This window comes from Passer domesticus, chromosome 5, assembly GCF_036417665.1.
Source record: "Passer domesticus isolate bPasDom1 chromosome 5, bPasDom1.hap1, whole genome shotgun sequence".
NCBI classification, from domain to species: Eukaryota; Metazoa; Chordata; class Aves; order Passeriformes; family Passeridae; genus Passer; species Passer domesticus.
The window spans coordinates 23,057,750-23,082,645 of record NC_087478.1 but is presented as its reverse complement, the minus strand read 5'-3'; the positions used below and the strand labels follow the sequence as shown (position 1 = coordinate 23,082,645).

The 24,896-nt window shown below is 43.9% G+C and overlaps 2 protein-coding genes across 5 annotated transcripts in view; both read right to left on the bottom strand.

The window, feature by feature from the left end:
• Nucleotides 1–20,009, bottom strand: WNT2 (Wnt family member 2). 2 transcript variants are annotated; one of them, XM_064422326.1, is made up of 5 exons: nucleotides 15,890–20,009; nucleotides 14,324–15,343; nucleotides 11,137–11,414; nucleotides 8,093–8,357; nucleotides 1–1,227 (listed from the first exon to the last, which is right to left on the bottom strand). In XM_064422326.1, the coding sequence occupies exons 2-5, from the start codon at nucleotides 14,541–14,543 to the stop codon at nucleotides 998–1,000; spliced, it is 993 nt and encodes a 330-aa protein (XP_064278396.1). In that variant the 5' UTR covers nucleotides 14,544–15,343; nucleotides 15,890–20,009; the 3' UTR covers nucleotides 1–997. The 2 variants fall into 2 exon arrangements, with proteins under 2 accessions (XP_064278396.1, XP_064278395.1); XM_064422325.1 differs by having other exon boundaries at nucleotides 14,324–14,547.
• A 2,910-nt stretch (nucleotides 20,010–22,919) lies between these two features.
• Nucleotides 22,920–24,896, bottom strand: part of ASZ1 (ankyrin repeat, SAM and basic leucine zipper domain containing 1) — a 35,228-nt gene continuing 33,251 nt past the window's right edge. For all 3 annotated transcript variants that reach the window (XM_064422322.1, XM_064422323.1, XM_064422324.1), the window contains exon 13: nucleotides 22,920–23,153. In XM_064422322.1, the coding sequence (XP_064278392.1) occupies nucleotides 23,007–23,153 (147 nt within the window). In that variant the 3' untranslated portion in view covers nucleotides 22,920–23,006. The remainder of the gene's footprint in view (nucleotides 23,154–24,896) is intronic.

Genomic DNA, 24,896 nt, shown 5'->3' with positions numbered 1-24,896 from the left:
CACATTTAATAGATTTATTAACTTTAAAAGAACATAGACGCTGATAACTTCTTTAGAATCCAAGTCCTTACAGAGGCAAGGCATCTCCTTCTCCACCACTGTTCACAAACATTTTTCCACTATTGTGTATGTGAAAAAGAAGAAACCTTATCCTTAGGTAGTTGACTGTCCTGTACCCAGCTTTCCCTAGGGGAAAAAACATTCTATTCAATCCTTCAGATCAGAAAAAAAAAAAATCCTCAGCAGTTAATATTATTTTTAGAAGCTTTTAAGGCAAGTTTTCACAAACATATAACTAAGACATTAGCTTTGACTCTAATAGTTCATCGAAGTGTTATGGCTGAATGTATCTCCTGCAATTTCCTTTGTCTTAGGCCATGGGCCAATTCCTGCCCCACAGGAAGCCACAGTGTGCTAATGGTGGCCAGGGTGGCCTCAGGTAGCCACCTTACTGGAAAACTCCAGTCCACCAGGGATGACCAAACACCCTTCCAGTAAAGTTTTTCACCAATCTGGCCACAAATTTTCTTTCATGGGGAAATCACCAGCCAGTGCTCAAACTCCAGAGCCATTCAGTAGCCAGGGCTCAACTGTGACCTGCCCAAGATCCTTCAGAAGATGCCTGAGCAAGCCCAGCCCACGCGGTCGGTGGTGGTGATCTTGTAAAAGTGCCATATTTTGTATCTTCTCGTGTTCCTGATGGCAGGAATGAATTGCCACAAGGGTTCTGGGGGAGAGTTACACGGTGGTTGGAAGAGTCTTGGCATAAGTACATCCTTCCAGAGCTGCATCAGTTTATGCAGAGACAGCTCTGCAGCAACACTGTCATGCAGAAATGCCAAGTAAATGCCGCAGGGTTTATATCAATTTTTCAGCAGCATCTCTGCAATGAACAACAAAGGCAAAAGAGGCATAGAAGTAAAAAGATCTCTGATGTGTTCCCTGCATGGACCAGGAAGGGCAAAGGCTGTGGTCCTCAGCATCAGCAGCCCGTGTGTCATGTCCGGGAAATCCAGGCAGCGCTCTTGGGCGCCTTGCAGGTGTGGATGTCCACCACTTCCAGGCAGTCCTGGCAGCGCACAGCGCAGCACCAGTGGAATTTGCACTCGCATTTTGTCACCCTGCTGACGCGGGAGGTGTCGTAGCCTCTGCCGCAGCACATCACCTCACAGCTGTCCATGCCACGGGAGCTTTGGTTGCACACCCGGCCTGCTGTCCCGAGGGACCCTGCAAAGGGAGCACAGCACAAGTCAGGAGGCAGATTTGAAGGAGAGACAGCCAGCATGTGAAAATAGGTATAGGAGACACAATTTGTAATGTATTTGATCCTTTAACATCACATCACCCAGGAAAATGCCTATAATGGTAAAATTACTCCCATATTTCCCCTAGGAATCAGGCCTGAAGATGAGGAGGAAGAAAATGGATTAAATACTTTAAGGGTCTGCCTGATTCTGTTAATATCATCATGTTTTTCTTCATCTTTCCCTGGACCTTTCTGCCCCTCCAGGGAGCAGTCACCCTTCCCAAGGCAGTCTTGCACCCAGTCCCCCAAGACTGTCTGAAAGGGGATGCCCAGGTGGAGCATCTTCATGGTCTTGGGCTTTGCTGAGGAGCTCTGGGTGTGCAGGAGAGGGCTAGGAGAGAGAACTCCACAGAATGTGGTGGCTGTGAGGGACTCAGTGGGTAAACTAACTGTGCTGCCAGTGATTAAAGTCTTGCAGAAGTGAGTGCAGAAGCACCCCGGGCCTTTGGCATCGCTGCAGTGTCCACCTCATTCCACCAGTTCAGGTGGCAGCTGAAGAGTTGCTGCTCTGTGTGCCTCTCATCTCTCTGGGGTAACACCAGGGGTTCTCCTCCCATTTCATGACAAGATTAAAAGAAACTAAATTATAGCCTGCCTGGACAGAAAGAGGGAGAGGAACCATATCACACCTTGTCATGTTCTTCAAACACTCAGGAGGAGTGGCTGTGGCCTGTGCCTGTATCCACATGGCACAAAATGGCTCTGTAAGGCATGTCTTAGTCTGAACAGTGACTGTGCCACACAGGAGCCACTGTTCATCCAACACAAACTGATCTTAGGGTACATTTTAGGATCAGTATCACAGCTGCTGACAGGTTATTACCACCAAACTGAAAATTTCATAAAAATTAATTGTCTCACCTAATTTCCTATGTATTGCTATTATGAATCAAATGCAGATATATAAAAAAATTAACATTCTTCTGACATTTTCCACAGACCTGATTACAACTCCATTCTCTTCTTGGGCAAGATGATATTCCCTAAGTAATGACTGTGGTCAGTAAATTAACTGGAATTATTTTACAAAGCATATTTGCAGGTGCACACTGAACATGAACAATTTACCTTCTTAAGGAAAACTAATACATGCAGACATTAATTAAAATTTGCATAAGCTAGGATAGCAAACCAATCTTAATTAATAAAATGTAAACTGCAGTTAAATCGTAATTATTAATAATTTAGGTTGAATAAATTCCAATTTTAGTTTTTTCCTCCCTAGGGTGAATTTATGGCTGTATGCAGTGATGCTGCTGTCTCAAAGCAGTTTATAATATACAAGTCTTCATTGTCCCTCCATCCCTTGCTGCCCCCCAGCATCAGGAAGACTTCATACTATATGGGGGCTGACCCCAAACCACTAATGCAATGAGGAGTGTCAGGAACTGGACCAAAGTCACCCTCACAAACTGTGTTTTTTCATGGGACTGACACATGATCCAGCCTCCCAGCCATGGGGCTGCGAATTTTCCTCTTTTTGTACCAAACTTAGGACAGCCTTTAACTGCTGTCCTGCAGAAGTGCTTCAGCCCCTAGAACACATCTCAGCTTCCCTGCCATGGCCTAGATTCCTGTACCTATTTAAATATTTAAATATTCATTGGGTAGAGGTATACACCTGGAGAGCTTCACTATGGGATGGCTGGTTCCTGTGTGCTGCAGGCAGAGCAGCAGGGTGTTTGGGGCTCAGCACAGGGCCCACAGCCCATCCTGGAGCTGCTCAGCAGCTGCTGAGCCCCTGGCCCTGCCTTGGGGCTCCTGAGCTGCAAAGGGCTCCTGGCTCAGCTCTGCTGCAGCAGCCAGCCCCCAGAGGGAACTGGCAGAGGGAAGAGAAACCCACGGAATGGAGCCAGAAACAGGCTCCTGCACCTGCAGCCTGATGCATCCCAAACCTCCCTGGGGTCTGGGCACGTTCATGCTGCTGCCTGTGGACCAGTGCTCTGCATAATGTCCTTGGGGAATGGCTGAACAGCTCTTGAGAGTAAACCTCTGATATCTGGGGGAGCAGCTCTGCTGGCTGTAACAACCAGCCATGGGGGGCACCAGGCACACCAGGAAACCAGCAGCAACTCCTGCTCCTGTCCCTACAGCCAGGGCTGGCACCTGGATCCCCTGCAGGAAGGGGGAGAGGTGCCCCCAGCAGTGACCCACAGGGGCACACACGGCTCCCAGCAAGCCCTCAGCCGTGCAGCTCTCCCTGCACCAGGGCAGCTGGCACAACAGGCATAGCAGTGATGCCAAGAAGCCTCTCCCAGACCTTTTCTTCAGGAATCACTCCATGATTGGGGCAGAGAGACTTCCAGTGCTTCCCAGTCCAGGCAAGGCTGAGGAGTCAGGAGGATGCAGAACTACATGATGCACCTATGGTCCACAGGAAGCCTGTGGGAGAAGAAAAGCCAGACCCTGCTTCCCAGCCATCACACTCTCCTCCATCCATGATGCTGAGCAAACAGCTGGGATACCTGAATGTAAGTTCTGCTGTTTGTGCCAGCCCACAGCAATATCCATCACATCCCAGACTGCGCAAAATACAACCAAATTCACAGAAAGGGTTGTTAGACATTGGAATGGATTTCCCAGGGAGGGAGTGGAATCACTGGCCCTGGAGATGTTTAAGGAAAGACTTGGTGTGGCACTTAGTGCATGATCCAGTTGTCATGGTGGTGTTCACTCAAAGGTTGGATTTGATGATCTCAGAGATCTTTCCCAACCTCATTGATTCTGTGAAGAAAGGCATTTGTCCTGGTCTCTGTTCAGACCAAAAAAACATTACAAAGACCAAGCTTGTGACCCAGGTGATTAACGTTCTGTATCAGGAATTCACACCAGTAGAGGAAAAGCAAAGCTGCCCTCCACCTCAGCACAACTCCCAAGCAGGAACAGAGTGGGGTCGTGTCATGTGGCTGCTGGGGGTGAAGGAAGACCCCATGTTCCCCCACATCCATCAGGAGCTGCCCAGAAAGGTTTAACCACATTCCTCAGCTGAGGCACAAGTTAGTTTCCAAGTCCAATGTTCTTATTTCCAGATGTAAGGGGAAATCACACAGCACTAAAGGACAACCTAAGCAGGATGCACCCACTGCTTTCAACAGTTTTGCCATCAGCTTCAAAACCAAAGTTATTTCAGCCACTAACAGTCAGAAACTGGGATCACCTGATGCTGACCACAAAACATCAACATTTACTACACGACTACAACTTAATTGTGACAAAAGTGAAAACAAGTTCATACAAAGGCTCAGTTTTTGAGCAAAACCAACCTTTTTTTAAAGTTCAAACAGCACCTTCAGAATCTCTGCAGCTCCTCTAGTGAGAAGGAAAATGAATAATAAGCAGCAGTGAGGAGCCAGACAAGTTACTGCACTCCTTGGCAGGCCTGAGTGATGAAGGCAGCAGAAAACACTGCACAGAATAAGGCAGAGTTTTCTGCCTGCTACCTGCCCTGCACCTCCTCATCACGTACGAGGCAGGGGTAGGTTCTAACTTGTAAAAAGTTTTTGTACAATCTCTTTTTTTTATTTCAAATGTTGGAATTGCCATGCCTACACACATTTTACCTGCCAAAACATCCACAACTTTTCATACTGCCAACTTCACAGCCTGTACATCAAGTCCTTTCTTCTCAGTTTGCACAGTTATTTTTGGAAGTCAACCTGTGTTATGTTGAAAAATATTTTCTTTCCATTCCTAAAGCCCTAAAATGTATTTATTAGTATATAATGAGAGCTTTTTCCTTGTACTTCTATTGACTAAAATCTGGTGTCAAGCAATAACATCCATTATTAGACTTTCACACACACACATACAAAAGCAAAAAAAAAGTGCAAAACCAGTGAAATCCCCAATGATAGTTTCCTCACAAGTATTCTTGGGAAAAAGCAATTGAAGGAAATATTCACAGAAAAGTAGTTCTGGAGCTACTGGATCTTCCAACACCCAGTAGAAGGGCTGGAGAGAACAGGCAGTACACATTGGAGGCAGATTTCTCTGGTGGGGCTGGGATTTCCCAGGCCAGCACTGAAGAGATGGCCACGTGTTGATAAAAAAACCAGTTTACCTAGGATGACTTTTTAAAGCTCTCTGGGATGTCCTATCTCTGTTTCTATCAAATTTTGAGCAAAAATTATTTCAGCAGTTATGTGTGCAGGGTTAAATGAATTCTGAACACTTCTGAAAAATCTTCCTTTGGTCCTTTGTGAAATCTTAAGGCAAGGAAAGAGGTGGTCAGGTTATTACTTCATCTTGCTATTGAGTGGTTTCCCATATTATACCACTCCTGAAATCAATTACTCCTCTTTTGCTTTCTAGAGGGAAAAAACAAACAAAACAAAACAGAACAAAACAAACAAACTACATTTTGGGGCGTTCCATGTATGTATACCCAGCTGCCCCCTCAGACAGAATGCCAGACCCAGGGTGGAAAGCTGCAGTAGGGGAAGAGAAGGTATCTGCTTTTTTTCTGGGTAAGCTGCTGATGGCAGAATCCTTGAGCACTTTTAACTCACTGGTTCCTATGAGTTAGTACAATCAAGCCACAGATGACACTGGCTTGGACATTTTAGTTTGTGAAGTTGTCTCCTGGTCAAGTCATGATGCTCCATAAGGTTTTCTCTGTGAATCCCTCATTCAGCTCCAACACTAACCAACCTCCAGATAATTTTTTCCCCTGAAGCATTAAATCGATTTAATTCCCAGGAGAACAACAGGCAGAACTGTATTTGATGACATACTAAAACATTGTGGCATTACATTCAGCTGACACTGAATCTAATACCACACTGAGATGCCCCCATCTATTTCCAAACTCTGACTTCCACAATCTCATTTCATTTGCAGTCATTTAATAGGACTGGCATTCTGTAATGCTCAACAGAGCAAACCAAAAAATGAAAAAAATGTGGTACAGCTGCCAAAATCATCTCCTTTAAAGTCAGATCAGGGGTTTTTTGTGTGTGGTGCTTTCTTTGCTCCATGCAAGCAGCATCCTATGAAAGGTTTACTGCAGTTTTCTAAAAATAAGCTCTTCCAAACAGCCACATTCTCTGAATTCTGAGCAGCAAAGAAACACCACCTCAGCTTCAGCATTATATTTGAGCTGAGCCAAAAAAACCATATCAGACTTTGCCATCTCTGGGCAGGCTTGCCAGTGTCTGGCAAATGCACATATAATACACTGTGGTGAAAAATGCCCACTCTTCTCCACAATAATAAGATTGACAGATGAGATTAAGCTTAGGGCAAAGAGATTATTAAATGGCTTTTTGACATAGAATTGGGTAGTGTACAAGTTCTTCTTCCAGGGGAAAAGAAATAATGGTTTTTACAATGAATGAGGCAACATCAAGAGATAAATGTTTTGAAAAAATCCTAGTCTGCAGTTAATTTCTGCAAGACTCCACAATATATCCATTTATTCATTTGGATTAAACTTTACAGTATCAGCCACTATTCAAGGAATGGTATGTGTTCATGCAGGTAATGAACATCACCTGCCAAAATAATAAATAACATTTAAAATTATGTTGACGACTCAACTAACCAGAAACACTGTACAATGTAATTGTACTGGATGAAATTCTGCATTCACTGAAGTCAACAGTACATGACCAGGAATTCACATATTGTTCTTATTTAAGTACAGCTGTCTTGCAATATTTATTCCAAGCAAACTTGGATTATAAACATGCAGCAGTGCCAGAAAGAGTTGAGCTGCATTGCTATCCAGATACTTAGGGATTTGTCATATGGGGTGCAATCTGGTCCATTTACAACCTATTAATTAGACCCACAACTTCTCTAATACATTACTCAGTCTGCCTCTCTTTTCCAAATTTCTGGGAAAAATTTTCTGGTTTTCTAGTCGCTAATTTTTAATTGCCACATCAGGAAATACCATACACGGGTCAAGAGCCATTAGCAGGATTCCTGGTGCTTGGCAGTGCCTTGAATTCTGCAACACTGCTAAATGTGTCTCTATCAAATCTCTGAAGCAGGAAAATGCAGTGTTAACAGCAGCACCAATACTTCATCTGTTCCCACGGGGGCTGGCAGAACTCTTCAGAAGATGTGATGTTTGTCATGGACAGAGCCAACACTGCCTCGCAAAGAGCAATAAACAGCTGTGTCACTCAGCCACGTGTGCTGTGCCCACCCACCTCTACTCTTCCATCCACCTGCACGTTCTCCAGCTGCCTCACCCTCTGTTACCCACAGCTGTCTTGGCTGCTGCAAGCAGGGCTGGATTGTCCCAGGCTGAACCTCCCACATTAGATGGGGACAGGCGTGTCTGCCACCAGGATCCGCAGTCCCAGAGAGCTGTGGGAATGTGCAGATAAAGGAGGGCACCACAGACGTGCATAACAAGGAAAGGAAGCAACACAACAGGAGGTGGCATCAACGGGACCTGGGGCAGCTCTGGAGTGAGCTGTGTGGGGTAAGAGTGAGTGTGGCTGTGCCCGGTATGGACCTGCCTCCAGAGCACAACTCAAACTTGTACTGAAAGCAGCTTTGCCTTACAGCATCTCCAGGGCTCCACAGCATCTGGCAGAAACTGCTGAATTATATTAGAACAACTGGCTGTTGTACACCTAGAGATATCAAGGAACTATTATTCTTGTACTGAATCTTTCCAAAACATCTTCTTTCCTGTTTCCTGCTGGTTACAAGCATGGATTTTTATATATATATATATATATATCACACACTCAATAAAATTATAATTTTTGACCTTTGAAGTACAAATATTTTAAATAAAGGCATTCACATGCAATGATAGAGGCTTACCTACATCCCTGTCCCTGATACAGTAGTCTGGAGAGCTCTCAAAGTATACCAGGTCATTCTTAGTTGGCTTCTTAAATTTCTTATTAGCCACAGTGAAACCCGTGCCATCTTGATTCATCACCACCTGAATTGCTCCATTGTATTTCTTCCACAGATAATCTCCTGTCCTTCTAAAGTCTGCCATGGCCAGCCAGCAGGTCCTTAGAGTGCAGGATCCACTCACACCGTGACATTTGCACTCCTGTTTCAAAAACCTCTTCACGGCCTGTTTAGAAATGCACAGGTAAATATAAATACACACAGGTAAAACAAAGCATGATTAATTGCTTCTCAGCCCTTTCCCATCCATCCTGCAGTGCCAGGCCTGCGATGGGTCTCCAAATTACGGTCTGTAGTGACACCCACTGGTAGCATCAAGTCATCCCCATGTGGCTGCTCTGTTCTGGTCGCTTGACTCGATCCCGACTGGTGGGCTTACCTTCCTGCTGCTGCCAGTCATCCCGAGCATCTACAGTGCGAGAACACAGACTGGACAGGAAGAAATGACCAGAAATGACCAGAATCATTCAGCCCCTCGGGAGGTGAAGGTGCCCCCTTTCCCCATGGTTCCCCATGCAGGATCGCCGTGCTGATCCTCTGTCCCAGCTCCATGAAGCTGCCCTTTACCTTGAACAGCATTTCAAATATTGCCCAGAAATTCATAGGCATTTCATATTTAAATTACTTTTAAAAGACTGCGTAAAGCATTGTACCTGCGCTAGGCATCAGATCTATGCGGAATTTAAAAATACAGTATACTTAAAATGCTTATACAGATTTTAACAAACATTTTAGAATAAGACCTTTATTAGTTTGCATTGGGGAGATCACCCTTATCATTAATTTAACATCTGGATAGTATTGAAGCCATTTCACCTTCATCTCAGACATTTAAGCTATCTGTATGATGTTGGATAACAACAGATAATTATTTACTGTCTATGAACAACAACTGTTCATAGACAGTAAATAATTCATTCCTAATTATGTAAATAGGGATATTTGATCTATAAATATTATGCCTTAAGGGTTCATGAGATATAAACTTTTTTAGAGTTTGAACAAGAGGAATGTCATCATGGGAAGAAGGTATGAGAGAGGAAACCTCCAGGATTATAAGTGAGATTGATGCACAGTGGGGCAGCCTTTTTCAGTCAAGCACTTAGTAATAAAGTGAGAATGTATTATAAAACCAAAGGACTTTCAATTTTCTTTCCAACTTGTAAATTATACAACTACTTCAAAGAAGTCACTGGCATTCCCACAGCCCCATTTCATTGCCGTATCACAAATCTGGGATTTAAGCACATGCTTGGTTTTAATTATCTGAGCAGAAATCAATTTAACTTCTTGTATGTTTAAAACAACTTTTTGGAATAGTGGAAGAAGCACAGAGGAATATGGTCTCTTTTTGTCAGTAAAATTCCTATACTGATATTCTATGACTCATATGGGAATATTAAAAATATTTGTTTTATTTTTAATTAGCACAGTTGGAATAGTCTAGTTTTAAAAACATATATCAACACCCCTTATGGGGGAAAGAAAAAACCTTGTCTTACCCAGGTCAAAATGCCAGGCTTGTGGGCAGCTGAGGTGGTGAGATCCCTGCAAAGCTAAACCTACACTACTGCACTGTAAATACAAAACAATGTCTCTGCCCATAAAGCAGGTCCTAGAGCATATGAGAACATATTCATTATTTTTAATTGAATATATTTAGTAAAATTTCTTTATCTTTTTCTACCTTAATATTTGGCAGAGGTGTTTTTTAAAAACTTAAAAATAATAAGATACTCAAATACTACAGAAAGTACTTCCCACCATGGAACTTATTTGCCCCTAAAAAAACTCTGTGTTGTCAACTTCAGCCTCTTTTGGACAGTAGCAGAAACACGACCACAGTACTGCATGTGCCTATCACTGATCTGAATGGCCTCATCTGCCTACATCACATATTAATTGTACCTCCTGGCAATAAGCAGATGGAGGAAAGACGCTGAAGAACAAAATTTTTTCAGGAAAATCATCTACTTCCCGTACAAAAATCGACCAGAATACAAACAACTTAATTCCTATTAAATATACATTGAAGAAGACATTAAGGAAGATTTTGTGTATTAAATATATATAAAGATGAGACACAAAAAGTCTCTACAAATAATTCCAGATGTGCCTGGCCTAGCACAATAAAATGGGTTTTTTTCTGTATTTCAGATGTCATGGGAGCAGCACATTTTTAACATGTTTTAAAAAATGAAACAGCATATTCCAGTTTCATGCACCATTCTTACATGTTATAGCTACCACACAGAATGTTAGTGTAGATATTCCTCAGCCCTTGTACCAGAGGCAGGCAACACACCTGGCAACTACTCCTTCTACTCACCTTCAGTGTGAAGGTAAAGAGTTTTCTAGTTGAAATTCAGGAATGGTATTTTCATACAATGTTTAGGAAAGGGGTTGCAGATGCACCGAGGCCATTGCATTTTGGAGGGACACGTATTTTGGCTTTTTTTCTTTAAAAGTAGTTACCTTTTATCTCTGCTCACTTTGTGATTAAGTTTACCGTATACATACAGAAATGGACAGAATAGGGTTTGTTTTTTTTTCTCAAGAGTTATTTTGGATTTGCTCTTTTCCAAGCCTGTTCTTCAGTGTGAACTTCAGCCTCTTAGGAATTTGTATTCTGTATTAATGAAAAAATAAAACTCCTGCTTATATAAGAACTAGGCTCAAAACAAAACCTCCATCAAAACTGATCCTGCAGCTCAGACTCCTGCTTGACTACAATAGCAATACTGTTAGGCAGTTGAATTCAGTCTGTTTGTAGATCTCTGTCACACTAACCTCCAAGGAAGACAGAAACAGCAGCTCAGGCTCCTGCTCTTCCTGTATTTCTTCATAAGTGCTGAGACCAGACAGCAAGAGCCAAGCATGAACTGCCCCAGACACAACAGAGGTGTCCAAGAACATCTCTAGGCATCTATTGCATGGACACCCACCTTCCTTCCAGCTCTGTTGTTGTGAAGGTTCATCAGTGCCCTGGCATCTTTTCCTTTCCGTTCTTTGGCATCCACAAAGGCTCTGGCAAATTTAATGCCATAGTCAATGTTATCACTGCAGCCACCCCAGTCAAAATGGCCCTTGCTGTCCTTGGCAGAGCCTTTCTTCTTGGGATCACAGGAGCAGGATTTCAGCTCCCCTTGGCTACATGCCCTGGTGATGGCAAAAACAACTCCAGCAGAGGAGATGGCATGTACAAAAGCAGATTCTCGACTACCTGAAACAAAAAAATAGTCAGTTTAAATATAATTGGGGTGGATACTTTGAGTGGCTGTCGTATATCCAAGACAGTTAGGCTGGACTTTTTTGCAGAGTGAAAGATAAACTAGGCTGAAATCACACAAATACACATTCCCTGGAGCCAGAATTAGTCATGGCTTAAGCTTGGACCCCTCCCTGGTAAAAGCTCATCAATATAGTGTTAGAGTTGGAAAACATTAAACATTTGCTTCTGATATTGATTCATATACTTTCATGGATCAGTTGTTTTGTACAGATATGTGAATAGGACAGCTGGTACTCCTATCATGTTTCACGAATTTAGAAAAATATATGAAGTGCTATGTGAAAGATAAGTTTAAGAAATTATTAAATAGGGACACTAAAACAACATGCACATTGCAAAATACTGCAAGTAACTCTTGAAACTAGATTTTTCTCTCCTAAAGTTCTTGGAATAGACTTTCCTGCTTAAAACATGCTAGGGAGAAAACTTGGGTGTCATTTTCTGAAAAATAAGTTAATATTAGGTTTTCTGCCTAGAATCAAGCCTGTAACCATAATTCACACAAATAAGTTCCATTAAATCAATGGCACTGCTTGTGTCATGCTTGAGGCAGGATTTGGTCTGGCAGCTGTGACTTCTTCATGCCAGCTGCTCTGGCAGCTTTCCCATCTCCTAACCAAGATACTTTATTACACCAAAGATTATCTGAATGTGTACACTATACCTACTCATAGGCAATTAGGTACATATTTTAATGTAATAATTGTTTTTATTTTAAGATGCAGTAGTTTACAATACAGAGCTACATTACACTGCCACAAATCTATTTATGGTAATGGAAATATTTTCCTACCTTTAAAGTTTTTAGCACAGGAAGAACGACAAGTAGATTTTCTGTGCAATATCTAAGACAACTTGCAGTGAGAGAGAGCTCTTTGCAGGGTTTGTAAGCCTTAAGCAATGTCAGCACAGTAAAAGAGGACCCCAAAGACAAACGTTAACAGTGACTTTTTTGTAGAGGCAGAATTACACCATAGAGCTTTTTATTTAGTATTTCAATTGCAGTACACCAATATGTTTAACTTATGAATGGGCCCTCCACTTCTACATGCTGTGCAAGCCTTTTGCAAATGGCAGCTGGGCAAACCATGCCTTCCTTATACTGCCTTCAAAATCAGGCAAAAGTTGCCATGGCTTGCTAGAAATCGTGCTCTTTTGAAGAGTTTCTCTATTTCTGAGAAAACTGATTCAGAAATATAAAAAAATTGCAAAGTGTTAATAAAAAAGAAAAACTTGATATTGTTGGAAGAGAACAGGTTTATTTGAGTTTATTGAACTAATCAATTTTATTAGAGCACTATCAAGCTACATTTCCATGGCAATCACAGCCTGATCAGCCTCAGTGCAGAGCTCAGAAGCCTGATGCTGTCATTCTCTCACATGAGCCAACAGTGAAAACTTCACTTTTGGAAAAACTGCATTTTTACTTTTTTTATTAAATAGCCTCATCATTATTAGGCTATGTTCTGCCAGACTTGTTTTCCTGAATATCAGACAAACCTCACTGAAAACTTCAGCCTGTGGGTGACGTTACTGGTTACTCACAAATAATTGCTAAGGGAACATGAAGCTGGTGACAAGAACCAATATCTTACCAGCAGCAGAACCAAACATGGAATGAAAATCCCCCTGTTTGGGTCAGCATGCCCAGTGTCTGCCATCTCCTCTCCATCCCCACCAGTGGGGCAATGGTCCCAGGGTACTTTGCCACTCCCCTCCTTGCAGGTGCCACGCTGCTCACTGTTTGGAATGACTCTGGGCACATTGCAGGGACACAAGTGCCAGGGCAGGGTCAGCCGCACTGGCTGGGCACCAAGGAAGGCCATGTGCACAGGGTGAGGCACTCGGTGAGAAGAGCTGCAGTCACCAAGAACCTCAGCTGGTTTATCCCGCGGGTAAGGACATTCTGACACAGTAACAAATACCAGCCACGTCTCTGAGTCAAAAGGGCCACATTTGAGATCTGAAGACTCACTAGATGCCTTACTCCAACCTTTAGGTGACAACACCTCCCTCAGGGTGGGAAGCACAATGTTGCTCCCTCAGTTGCTTGGGGTTTGCACAAGCCTGGCTCAGCTCTATCAGATGTGTGTGCCCTGCCCCTCTCTCCGGGCCTGACCCCAAGTGCCGCCGTGCCTGGGGGACAGGGCTGCCCCGGCATGGGCACAGACAGCGCAGCCCTGGAGGCACTGCACCCTGCCCGGCGCCTTCCCGGAGAAATGCTCCAGCGGGAATCCGCCCGCCATGAATCCTGTCTCCTGCCATCCCAAGGCACGGGGCTCCTGTTTGCTGCCCCTCTCAGCAGGGCCCATCCCGAGTCCTGGTATCCTGAGGCTGGGCTGTGATGGAAACTCTTCTGTCCTGCTGCCACATTCTGATGCCTCAGTTTCCCTGTAGGCTTTAATATGTGGGTTTGATATCCATTATACACCAAAAAAAAAAAAAGAGAAGTTGGGAGCTGCAGAGGCAGCTCCTAATATGCCAAAACCCCACACTGTTTCCTTGATTTGATACAGGTTTTTAAGCAATACAGATGTTCACGTTATCATATATGCTGTTCTGCTGTCCTAAAATAACTTTGCACGTCCTCTTACCTTCCTCCTGAAACGTAAAACCAAGCTCCACCCTTGCTAAGGATGAAGGATGCAGGAGGATGGCCACCGCTTCTCACCGTTCCCGCACTCAGACCAGGGGGTGCCAGCCCCACGACAGCCCCTGTCACCCTTGTGAGGAGCACTTGTACCCCCGCTGTCCCTCCAAAGCCCCTTTCACCCCGGGCCGCCCAGCCCAGCCCAGCCCAGCCCAGCCCAGCCCAGCCCCCGCAGCCGGCCCGCACTCACTGCGCAGCAGGACGCGGCCGAGCAGGCGCTGTCCCCGCTCCAGGGCGTTGCAGTCCCAGCGGTGCCGGCGGAACTGGTGCTGGCACTCGGCCGTCCAGGCGGCCACGCCGCGGCCGATGGAGAGCATCGCCTCGGGGTGCCGCCGGCACAGCTGCCGCTGCCGGCTCACCAGGCCCGGCACGTTGTCGCACATCACCCGCGACGAGCCCACGGCGCCCATGTACCTGCGGGAGGGAAGGGGCAGGGCAGCGCCGGGGCCCACTCCCGGCAAGCAGGGTCCTCTCGCCCGGAGCCTCCGCCGCGGGTCCCGAGCTGCAGCTACCTCTGCCTTTTTGGTGGAAATCCTTTACAATTAGTCATCGACCCTGTGTTTTTTTTTAATAACGTGAAGCATTCGGGAGAACCCCAAGTCCCGCTATTGCAGCTCCGTGCAGTACTTAAAAAAAAACAACAACCAAACCTTGAAAAAATTAAATTACATCATCTGTATCCAGATGGTCTCTATTAGTCCTGAAACGTTTCGAAAGGTACCTTTCATAAAATCCAAACTTCTATAGGTGTCTTTTGAAGGGATCAAACAGAAGAAAATGTTCTTTTTTTGAATTTTCATTATTATATACGATCATGAAATCGTTAATGCCGTAACTTCTAAAAAATATCGCATTTAGAAGACACCATGACAAAAAGCCATCACAATAAATAACGTTTATACGACTAAGGACACAGATAGTCATTTTATTGAAACATGCCCAGTCTGATAAATCGGGCTTTAATCGCGCGTCAGCCAGAGTCAAAGTTAAATGTCTTCCCCAGGATTACAAGAAGGGGTTTAACTCCTCTTCTACACCAAGACTGGGCTTGCTTGGGGTCCCCAGTTTCAGGGGCAGGTTTATGTTTCCATTCTAACGCGTTTTGCAGGGAGCTGCCCGAGACTCCCCACGCCGACACCAGCTATCACTCGAAGCCGGGCCCTGCCGGGCTCTCCGCCCTCTGCTCGGGCAGTTTGCAGTTCAGCGAGGACTGTGAAGGAGGGAGGGGCGGGGGAGGGCGAGGAAGAAGGAAAAAAAATAAATTAATAATAAAAAAGCAGCGCCGCTGCAGCCAATTCCCAGCGCCGCGGGGCGCGGAGGGGCGGCTGCCAGCAGCGGCGGGCGGCAACCCGCGGCCCCGGGGCGGATTCCCCTCCTGCCCTGCTCCCAGCCCTCCTCCCTTCCCTGCTCCCTGCCCTGCTCCCGCTCCCCCCGCGGCCCCGGGCGGTGCCCGCTGCCCCCGCCGGGCCGGGTCCCCGCACCGCTGCCCAAAGCCCCGGGCAGCCCCGCAGCTGCGCTGTGCTTAGGCGGAGGAGGAGGTCGGAGAGCCGGGACGGGGTGTGGAAGGAGGTGCCGGGACCGTCTAAATCCGCTCGCTTTAAGGCCGGACTTTCTGGACCGGAGCAGCTGGGAGCAGCGAGCTCCGCTTCTGCGAGACTAAGAGGGAGAGGCTTCCCCCACCTTCCCTAATTCACAATTAATCCGACCCCACCTTCCCCAAGAGCAAATAAAAAATTTCTGGAATTGCACAGCTTACCACCATGAGGAGGTGACTGGTGGGGTCGCCCAGACCAAGACCAAGGGAAGAGACCACCAGATCCGAGGGAGAAAGTTCATGTTAGAAACGCTTCGGTCCACATCAGGTCAGTTGCGGGGGGCAGAAGAAATCCCATGGAGCAACAAGGACGAGCAGGGGCAAAGGCAGCTTGAGGGCTACTCCTTTCCCGCGGGTCAAGCACCTTCGCATCCCTACGCGCGATCGCGGGGCTTACCGATCCCCGGCCGGGATACGGGGGATACCAGCTGGTGCACCGCTCTGGATTCCTCTCGGTTCGCCCTGCACCAAATCCCTCAGGACACGGAGTTCAGCCCCACTCCCATCCTTCATCTTTGCCCCGATCCAGCTCTTCCCTGCAGTCACGGCAAAACTGAGGGGCTGGTGTGGGCTGCTCTCAGACTGGGTGGGTTCTGCTTTGGTTGGTGTTTTTTTTTCCTCTGAAACTCTGATGGATGAAATGATGTCAAGAGACACTGGGGGAAGAGGAGGAGGTAACACCTCTGATTAGGCAAGGAATCCCGAGGAGCCAGTTGCTTTCCAATAACCCTACAAGCAGACAGAGTTCAAACCCGCCAGCAGATGCTACGAGACCTGCTGCGGAGCCGGCGGCGGCCCCGGCGGGCTGTTACAGACCGGCAGCACTTGGCACCTCTCGGGATTTGGCACGACGGCAGCTCAGGGCTCGGTAGGCGCACCCGCGAACAGCGAGCACGGAACGGAACGGAACGGCGATCGCTGCTAGCAGAGAGGCAGAGCAGCCCCGCTGCAGGGCGGACACCGCCCGGCCGCCTCCCCTCGCCACGGGCCCCGCGAAGCCGGGCCGGCTTCTCCGCGGGCACCGGCGCCTCCGCCCCAGGCGTCCCTGCGCAGCCCCGCACGGCTGCGCCCATCGCGCCCCAACCCCGGGATGGGGGAATCCGCCGCCTCCGCACCGCGCCCCGCCCGAGAGGCGACGGACGGCCCCCGCCCCACAGAAGGGCGATGCGGCCGGGGCTGGAAGCAAAGTCAAGAATAAGGGATTTAGCAACCTTTTCCACTTTGTATCATCTCTGCACGGCAAATACAGGGTAAAATATATTCCAAACAACGAACAGTCGTTATCAAGCTGGAGATGCCCCACTTCCGAGACCGCATTCGTTGGCTGCAAAAAAGACAAATAAATGCCCAAGGTTGCTAAGTGAGTTAGGGACTACACATCTCTTGTTACTAAAAGAAGCCTGCAGTTGTTAACTCCAGGTGAAAATCCTGGAAGAGCAAGCAAGGAAGCACCCTTTAAGAGCTGTTCCCCAGGCTGCGTATCACAGCGATTCTCGTGTTTCTCGGTACAGCTTCTCAAGATCCCAGACATTGAACTAGATTGTAGGCACCATTTCAGAAAGAAAATGCAAAACACAGAATTATGTGAAGTTCTGAGGTGCTAACATTCACCCACTACTAACCTGAAAGTACCCCAAACAACCCCCAGAAATCAACACCAAACTACCACCCACAACTGCTATGTCAATCTTTTGACCGCAAAGACTTCCGAGTAAGAGTAATTGAAGCTTGGGACACATGAATGCTTCTACAACAGTACTTGCCCAGAGGCAACTACAGTTCCTCTTACCAACTCCAGCAGGTCTTAAAAGCAACAGATGAGCATTCAGTACCTATTTGATAAAATATAATCAGTGTAAAAATACTCCAATTTTTTAGCTGCTGGCCAACTTATTTTTTACATTTACAATACACTTTGGATCAATTAACAGGGCAGAGAAACACCAGTGAGGACAGCAAATTCCAGCAGTACTTTAGACCCATACAAAGAGATGCTGCCATCCTCCCTGCTACCAGCTTTCTCAGGCTTGCAGTAAAAATCTTAGAATTTCTCATACCCTTCTGTGTTAACAGGAGCTCCTTTACCTGTGGCTACTGCATTAGTGGCTTATCAACGATATTCTTTTCCCCTCATTAGTCATTTACCCCATCTGCATTCCAACTTTATTGCTATTCAGATTCTTTCTCCAGCACCTCCACTTTGTGCCGGCCCTACAGAGGTTCACCTTGGATCCATTATTTCTACTAACAACCACACTCTCATTATAGAGAATGACATAACAGGCAAGTTTGGAAAGGAAACCTGGGCAACCACACTGGTTTTGCATGGCCACGTTTAGGTAGCAGGTGGCCCTAGGGGTGGTTTCTGTGCAAAGGTGCCAGAAGCTTCCCACATGTCTGACTGAGCCAATGTCATCCAGCCCCAAGATGAACCTGCCACCAGCTAAGGTCAAGCCCAGTGATGGTAGTTGTACCTGTGGGACCACTATTTGATAACGCAAAAAAACCCCCTCTGCAACAATAATTGTGCCAAAGATGGTGTGAGACAGCTTGAGAGGAACAGCTGTGGAGACACCCAGGCCAGTGAAGAAACAAGGGGGAGAAGGAGCTCCAGCTGCCAGGGCAGATTCCCAGGCACACCACAGTGAGTCAGGCTGTCCTCCTGCAGCCAACAGAGGTCCATGGTGGAGCAGAGATCCACCTGCAGTTCACAGAGAGCCCCATGCTGGGCTGAAGGAGGCTGTGACCCAGTGGGAAGCCCATGCTAGAGCAGGGTTGAAGAAGGACTTGTACCCTACAGGGACCCACAGTGGAGCAGTCTATTCCTGAAGGACTGCACCCCATGGGGGGAGAGGGAGGAACCCACACTGCAGCAGTTTGTGAAGAACTGAAGCCTGTGGAAAGGACTCAGGCTGAAGAAGTTCATGGAGGACTGTTTCTCGTGAGAGGGAGTGCTGGTTCCTGATGCAGCCTAGAGAGGCTGCTGGCCTCCCTTGCTGCAAGAAAAGACTGAATCTAGAAATCTGTAGGTGTCTTCAACAAGTATTATGTGCACAGTTTCTCATACAGTTAAGAAATCGTGCCATATGCAAAAACAGGTGACAGTGGAGTAGCCAGAGCACAGAAAGCCCCATTTTCTGCATAACTTTTGAAATCAAGCTGAGGTTTTTCAATACAGTAATGAATTTAATTTAATGTAGTTAAACCTGTATTTCTACATTCAAAAAATACTATTTTCAGGAAAGATGAAGGCATGGATGGCTCATCTGAAATTTTTTTAAGAAAATCCCCACCAAACTGTTAAGTAGAACACATCTTCCCATATATACTACAGACAGTAGCACATCTTAAAAGAACTGAAAATCCTTCCCCAGAGGTATCTCTTTAAGTCCCACTTCCAGGGACTATATTATATGAAACTAACCATTTGGTTCAGGATAAAAACTAGAAGTAATTTATCAGCTAGTAAACCTGCTGAGATCACATAATTCATTTCATGTCAGTAATACCCCATTGTCATAGCTCAGATCTCAATAAGCCCCATTACCTGAAAATTCCTATTTCTGGAGTAGGGGAATTAAAATTTTCAAACACACACTTCCCCCCTGCCTCCAGACTAAAGAAATGACAGCAGAGGTCTTTAAAAGCAGAAATCTGCAATTCAGATACCTGTTAGGCTTTCAAGGCTTTGTGGCCTTGCTACCTACTAACAGGTATCAAAACTGTAGTCTCTGTACATAAAGATCCAAAGCAACATTTGTAGTACTGTACAGTGTGTATTACTACATTTGTAGCAACACAGGAGTTTTATTTGAGAAAGACAACCTGTAGCTTTTGCAGAACTGGTGAAACAGAGAAGGCAAATGCAAACAACCCACCTGCTCATGAGGCAGTGATAGCTTTGGGAAACAGCTGTAAGGGTTCAAAGACAACAAAAGATAGAAGAATAAATTGTACATTTTAGGTCTTGTCCTCAATAAGGCACTTGGATGAAATAAAAGAACATAAACCAAACACATGCTGAGGGCAGTGGAGAATAGAACAGAAACACACCCTCACTCTTTCTCAATTTAAGAATACACATACCCCAAAATGCTCTTTATTACTTGTAATTGGCAAGCAGGAATAATTAAGCATGCTGCCTTACAAAAGGCCAGTTACTGCACAAGTCAAATTTAAAGAACAGGGCAAATCCCAAAGCACAGAAGAGAGACACAGGACACACAACCCACAGCCTATCTTAGGCAAGGAAATTAAAAAAAAAAAACAACCTTGCAGTTCCTTCAGATCTCCACAGGATCATCCAAGGCCCTAATTTTACATAACAGCCTACAGATTCAGAAAAGGCCATGGTATGAATAATCATCCCTGTGAAGACAAGTTAGGTATCCAATGACAGTTGCAAGTAGGAACCTCACTGCATCCACAGGATTTGTCCTGAGGTCCAATTCAGTCAATCCTCAGCATCCCAATTTGCACTACTGTAGGAGGAGAATAGCAGGGCTGCACAGTTTACCTGCTTAATACATGCAAAGCTCTTCAGCATTCTCCTCCAATCCCCTCATAGATGTGCAAATCATTGTATTCTTACTGTTCTGGGATAACGACTGCAATTTGATGGCTTGCAGAAGGAGGCCTCTCAGCAGGGACCTTTCCATATGAAGGCTCCCTTAGGAGCTGCTGGTGGGGTAAGAATTCTGAAGTGTAGCTCAAGGGCCAGACCTTGAAGCAGTCTTTTTCTTTGCTTTCTGCCCTATCACTACCATATTGTGACACCTTGTCAGAGAATTTGAAAGAGGCACTGCAACAACATGAAAGTGAATAAAGGATACTGAAATGCATCATCTAAGCCCGAGTATGGAATCTAAGAAGGTAAATGCAATTTCATTTAAAGAAAATTATGTAGTATGTTAAAATATTCTTTGTTCATTTGTCTCTTAAAATGTCCTCCTCATGCACTGCAGTTTCTGATTGAGCAATTAATGAAAACAGCTTAAAGTGGTTACTCCGAGACTCTTCTTGTGAGTGGCTTATGGAATTTCAAACACTCCACTTGAACAGTAGAGGATGCCAAGGATGCTGCTGGCATAAAGCCTATGTTTAACCCAAATGATGTGCACGTGTGTTTGCAATTGTGACCAGAAGCATCAGAAAAAGGTGACTCATAAGACAATTCAAAAAGACCAGGTTCTTCCAAATGTATTTGCGACATAATCTCCTGAAGTTCAGACCTTTGACTCCCTTCTGCAAAAAACCACTTTATTATAACTCTCACACTTGAAAAAAAAATTACCAGCAACTATCATGTATTACTTTTTTTCCCGCTAAGTATTTTACACCAAAGGCATAATAATTTAGTTTAAATACTGATAAAACTTTTCAGGATTGTTTTCTATTCAACTGCAAGAGCTCCAAGTTAAGCTTAGAAGGCCTCCAGCTGACCAGATCTTTTCTTCAAATTGATGGAAAAAGAGTTTGAATTTTTGTTGTCTCAAATGTCAAGATCTACTAGTGGCAGGAAATGCATCTCTTGAAATGAAAGCTATATTCAGTGTCCTTTGAAGTGGCTTTGTTAATGCAATTTGTCACTTAAGTGGGGAAGCAAGGGCTTAGAAGCAGAATTTTTTGAAGGGCAGAAACCTTATGAGCAGTTGAAATAATTCCACTTAAATAATGCAAAAGTACATGTAGGAAACAGTCTGAACAACATGCCTGGCCACTCCCCCTCCACCACCAACCCCAGACACCCCAAACACCTTCACCCAACAGAAACTCCCAAGACATCAGGTGCCAAACTTCTAGTACTACCTGTGAGCCAACCCATCACTGAGCAACTGCATTTGAACTGTATTTTGAGCTGATCAGAGGAGGAGTGGTGTGTATACAAAAGGTGATGTTCCTTCCACAATACGTGCCCTGTTAGTTTTGGATTAATTCCAAGGTAATATGAATAACCAGATAACTATTTTTTAATTATTTCTTTTTACATACTTTGTTCATGCTGATAGAATGCTCATTTCCACTGATGGTGGTGGTGAATACAGCTTATTCCCTCTGACACCAGTTTGGGAGCAGAAGAAAAAAGAAAAAAAACCCCCAACTTATGTTGTTTTTGTCTCTGGCCTCATCACTCTGTAGGATGTTCCTGGCATTGAAGGACTAAAGGAGGTAAAACAATTGCAGTAACAAGGAAGCACACTAACACCCAATGCAATTCTCTAAGAAAAGCAGTAAACAGCAGTAACAATGATTGGAATAACACCCACGTTTTTATCTTCTAGTCTTTATCTTCTCCTTACTAGTCTCTAGGGGGAATACCAAAGGTTAAGATTCTAGACAACATTCTGAAAACTCATAGAGAGAGTTTCACACAACCATTCAGGTTTATGTTTTTTACACTATTTTTGTTTCATTTTGAAAGAAAAATGTTCCTTCCAAAATATTCAGCATTTTTACAGATATTTACTGAAACCTGCAAAAACATAACTAGTTTAAATTCACTTACACCAACTTCCTTTTTTCCCAACATACCTGGTTTAGTAAGCAGATCAAAACCAGTTACAAATGTTTCACTGTGGGATTACAAACACCTTTTTAAGTGGAGAAAATATTAAGAAAAAATTTGTAGTGAAAGACCAGACCAAGAAAAACCAAGTTGCTATGCCTTTTAAGTTGTCTGCATTCTTACAGCAAAGTACTACTATAATCCTTTTAATAGATGTGGTGAAACTCTTAATAGAGGTGAGTATCCCTAAGGAAGCAGATTTCCGGCATGATTTAAGTATCATAGTTCAATGGGAAATCACTTTTTAGACAAAATGCAACAAGATCCCCACAAGTCTCTTGATTGTAAAAGAAAAAAATACATGTATCTCTCTGCAAGAGAAAAGATCTGTACCAACATAAAATTGAAAGTGATACTTAAAATATTTGAAAAGCTGCCAACCCCCAAAATACATCTGCATTATAATTTTAAATACAAATGTGATATATAACCAGAATTTGCTTATACTCACCTCTGAACAGGTAAAAATAAAAAAAAAAACCCAAAACAAAACAAAAAAACCCTAGCAATTAGTAAGCAATAATCACAGTTTTATGCCAAAAAATGAAAAGCAGCTTTGACAAGATTTTAGACCGACATTCTATACCAACAATGAATTTCAAAATAAAACCCTACGATACTCTCAAGTAACTGTTTTAATTTTTAATAACTTTATTTTTAGATCAAAGTACATACTAGATACAGATATGATGAGAAACAACACTAAACTTAAATTCAGGTTCTCTTTGCTACTAATTTAATTACACTTAAGAAAAAACCAAATCCAAGCAATGTTATCACTCCCATTTTTACTAATCTTTTTTCCAAGGTGGCTGCTTTTTTTGGAAGTTTCACTTGGTTAGGTTTATTCTTCTCTTCATACTGAGACAGATGTTGAGTCCATGTAAAAAGTGCAGAAAAAAAAAAGTTAGTGTGAAAGCTTCTTAAATAGATTATGAAGAACCCAGTCATAAGAATCTGCATACATCTAGGATTGATATTACTTCTTTCTGTCTCTGTCCTACTTAATTTGAAATAAATGTGTGTAAACATTCATCTTATCTGATGTTCAATTATTCTGTAATATATATAAGAAAAACAAACTGTTTACAAATTTAATTACTCAGGAGTAAACCACTGCTATTATTAGATGCTACAAAAATCTAATAACAAAGCAATTGAACCCTGACTGTCAAATGTTTTAACTAATACTTTGGTCACTTAATTACTAAAAGACCTGTTTATTTAAAAAGAAAGTTAAATAGTTAACAGATTAGACTTACTCAAAATTAAAGGGAGAGTAGAAAGTACCTAATAAGTGCCTTCTCAAATACCTTTTGAACCTGAATGGAGCCTTGTCATAAAGGACAGCAGGGTTAGGTTCTGATTTCCTACCTTAGTTTACAATGCTTGGAAAGCTGTCTCATTTACCATACAAAAATGATATACTAAGACATTTACTGCTGGCAAAGTCTTGTCATGACTAAACTCAGCAAACAGTACTGAAAACCTCAAGGGAATTTATAGAAACATTTTATGTAAGAGGTTAAACGGTATCACTTAGATTCACAGGTTCATAATAAACACTTGGGTCCTCTACATTCAGAAGTGCTCCATCATAAATTAAGTAGCACAAAAATGTCTTGTATTAAAGTATTCATAAGTGAAATTCATAAAACATAACAGGATTTTAAAAATAAGGATTTTCTTTCTTGAAGTAATTAATTAGAAGGCTGTTTCACACAGGATACAAAGACACCGTGCTTTGTCTTGACAGCTATAAAAACCTCATGTACATATAAAGTCAAGTGGCACCAAACTTGGAACCCTCCCAGCCCTTATAACTGGCCTGCATATATATAGAAGGCAAATATATACACAACTGATGATTGCATATGCAAAAAAAAGAATAAATAGCTAATAAGGTCTTTGCCACAGTTGCTACCTCTTAATATATTTGGTGTTAAGTGATTTATTGGGAGAAGGCTGTAGTATTACATTAAATTTACTTAAACTACAGGAAATTGCATTAGTAGCATTATACTCAAGGTCTGAGTTCCACATGGCTTCGTTCAGCAACAGATTCCTTTCTGACACTGATGCTCCATTTACCCTAGCCCAGCGGCCGTTCATTTTACCAGCCTATTACTTAAAATGACCCCATCTGACAAGAGAGTGTCACTGTGGTGGCTTGAGAATGACTGATGTGGTGCTAACATCTAGCCTTGACCTCTCCCACCCTCTTCTTTTGTCACTCTGCAGAGTTATCTGGGATGCCTCCCATTCAATCCATAAAACCTTAGTATCTTCCTTTGAGTCAATAATTCCAAACAAAAGATTCCTTAATTAAAAAGTAAGAGTGTAAGTATTCAGCATGGCCTCTATGCCACAGTGGTCGTCCAAGAGCACAGGGATACATGGATACATTCCAATTAATTACTTCATGTAGTAGAAATAAAAAGGTAGATTATGCTTTCTTTTGGAGATTCTCTACACTTTCGTGGAATATTAGAGATTATTTCTTTCTGTCCTTGAAAATGTGCAAGGGGGAGAGATCAATGCAATATCCAAGCTAAGGCTAAGCAGCCTTTGGCAGACCAAGGTATGAAACATTTCCCTGACACA

Excerpts from the sequence above, each read along its gene's own strand:
- WNT2 (XM_064422325.1), bottom strand. The coding sequence starts at position 15,969 with ATGAACTTTCTCCCTCGGATCTGGTGGTCTCTTCCCTTGGTCTTGGTC. Across the intron at positions 11,415-14,323 it reads CGGCCGCGTCCTGCTGCGCA|GTAGTCGAGAATCTGCTTTT; the intron begins GTGAGTGCGGGC and ends TTTTTGTTTCAG. Across the intron at positions 8,358-11,136 it reads ACAACAGAGCTGGAAGGAAG|GCCGTGAAGAGGTTTTTGAA; the intron begins GTGGGTGTCCAT and ends ATTTCTAAACAG.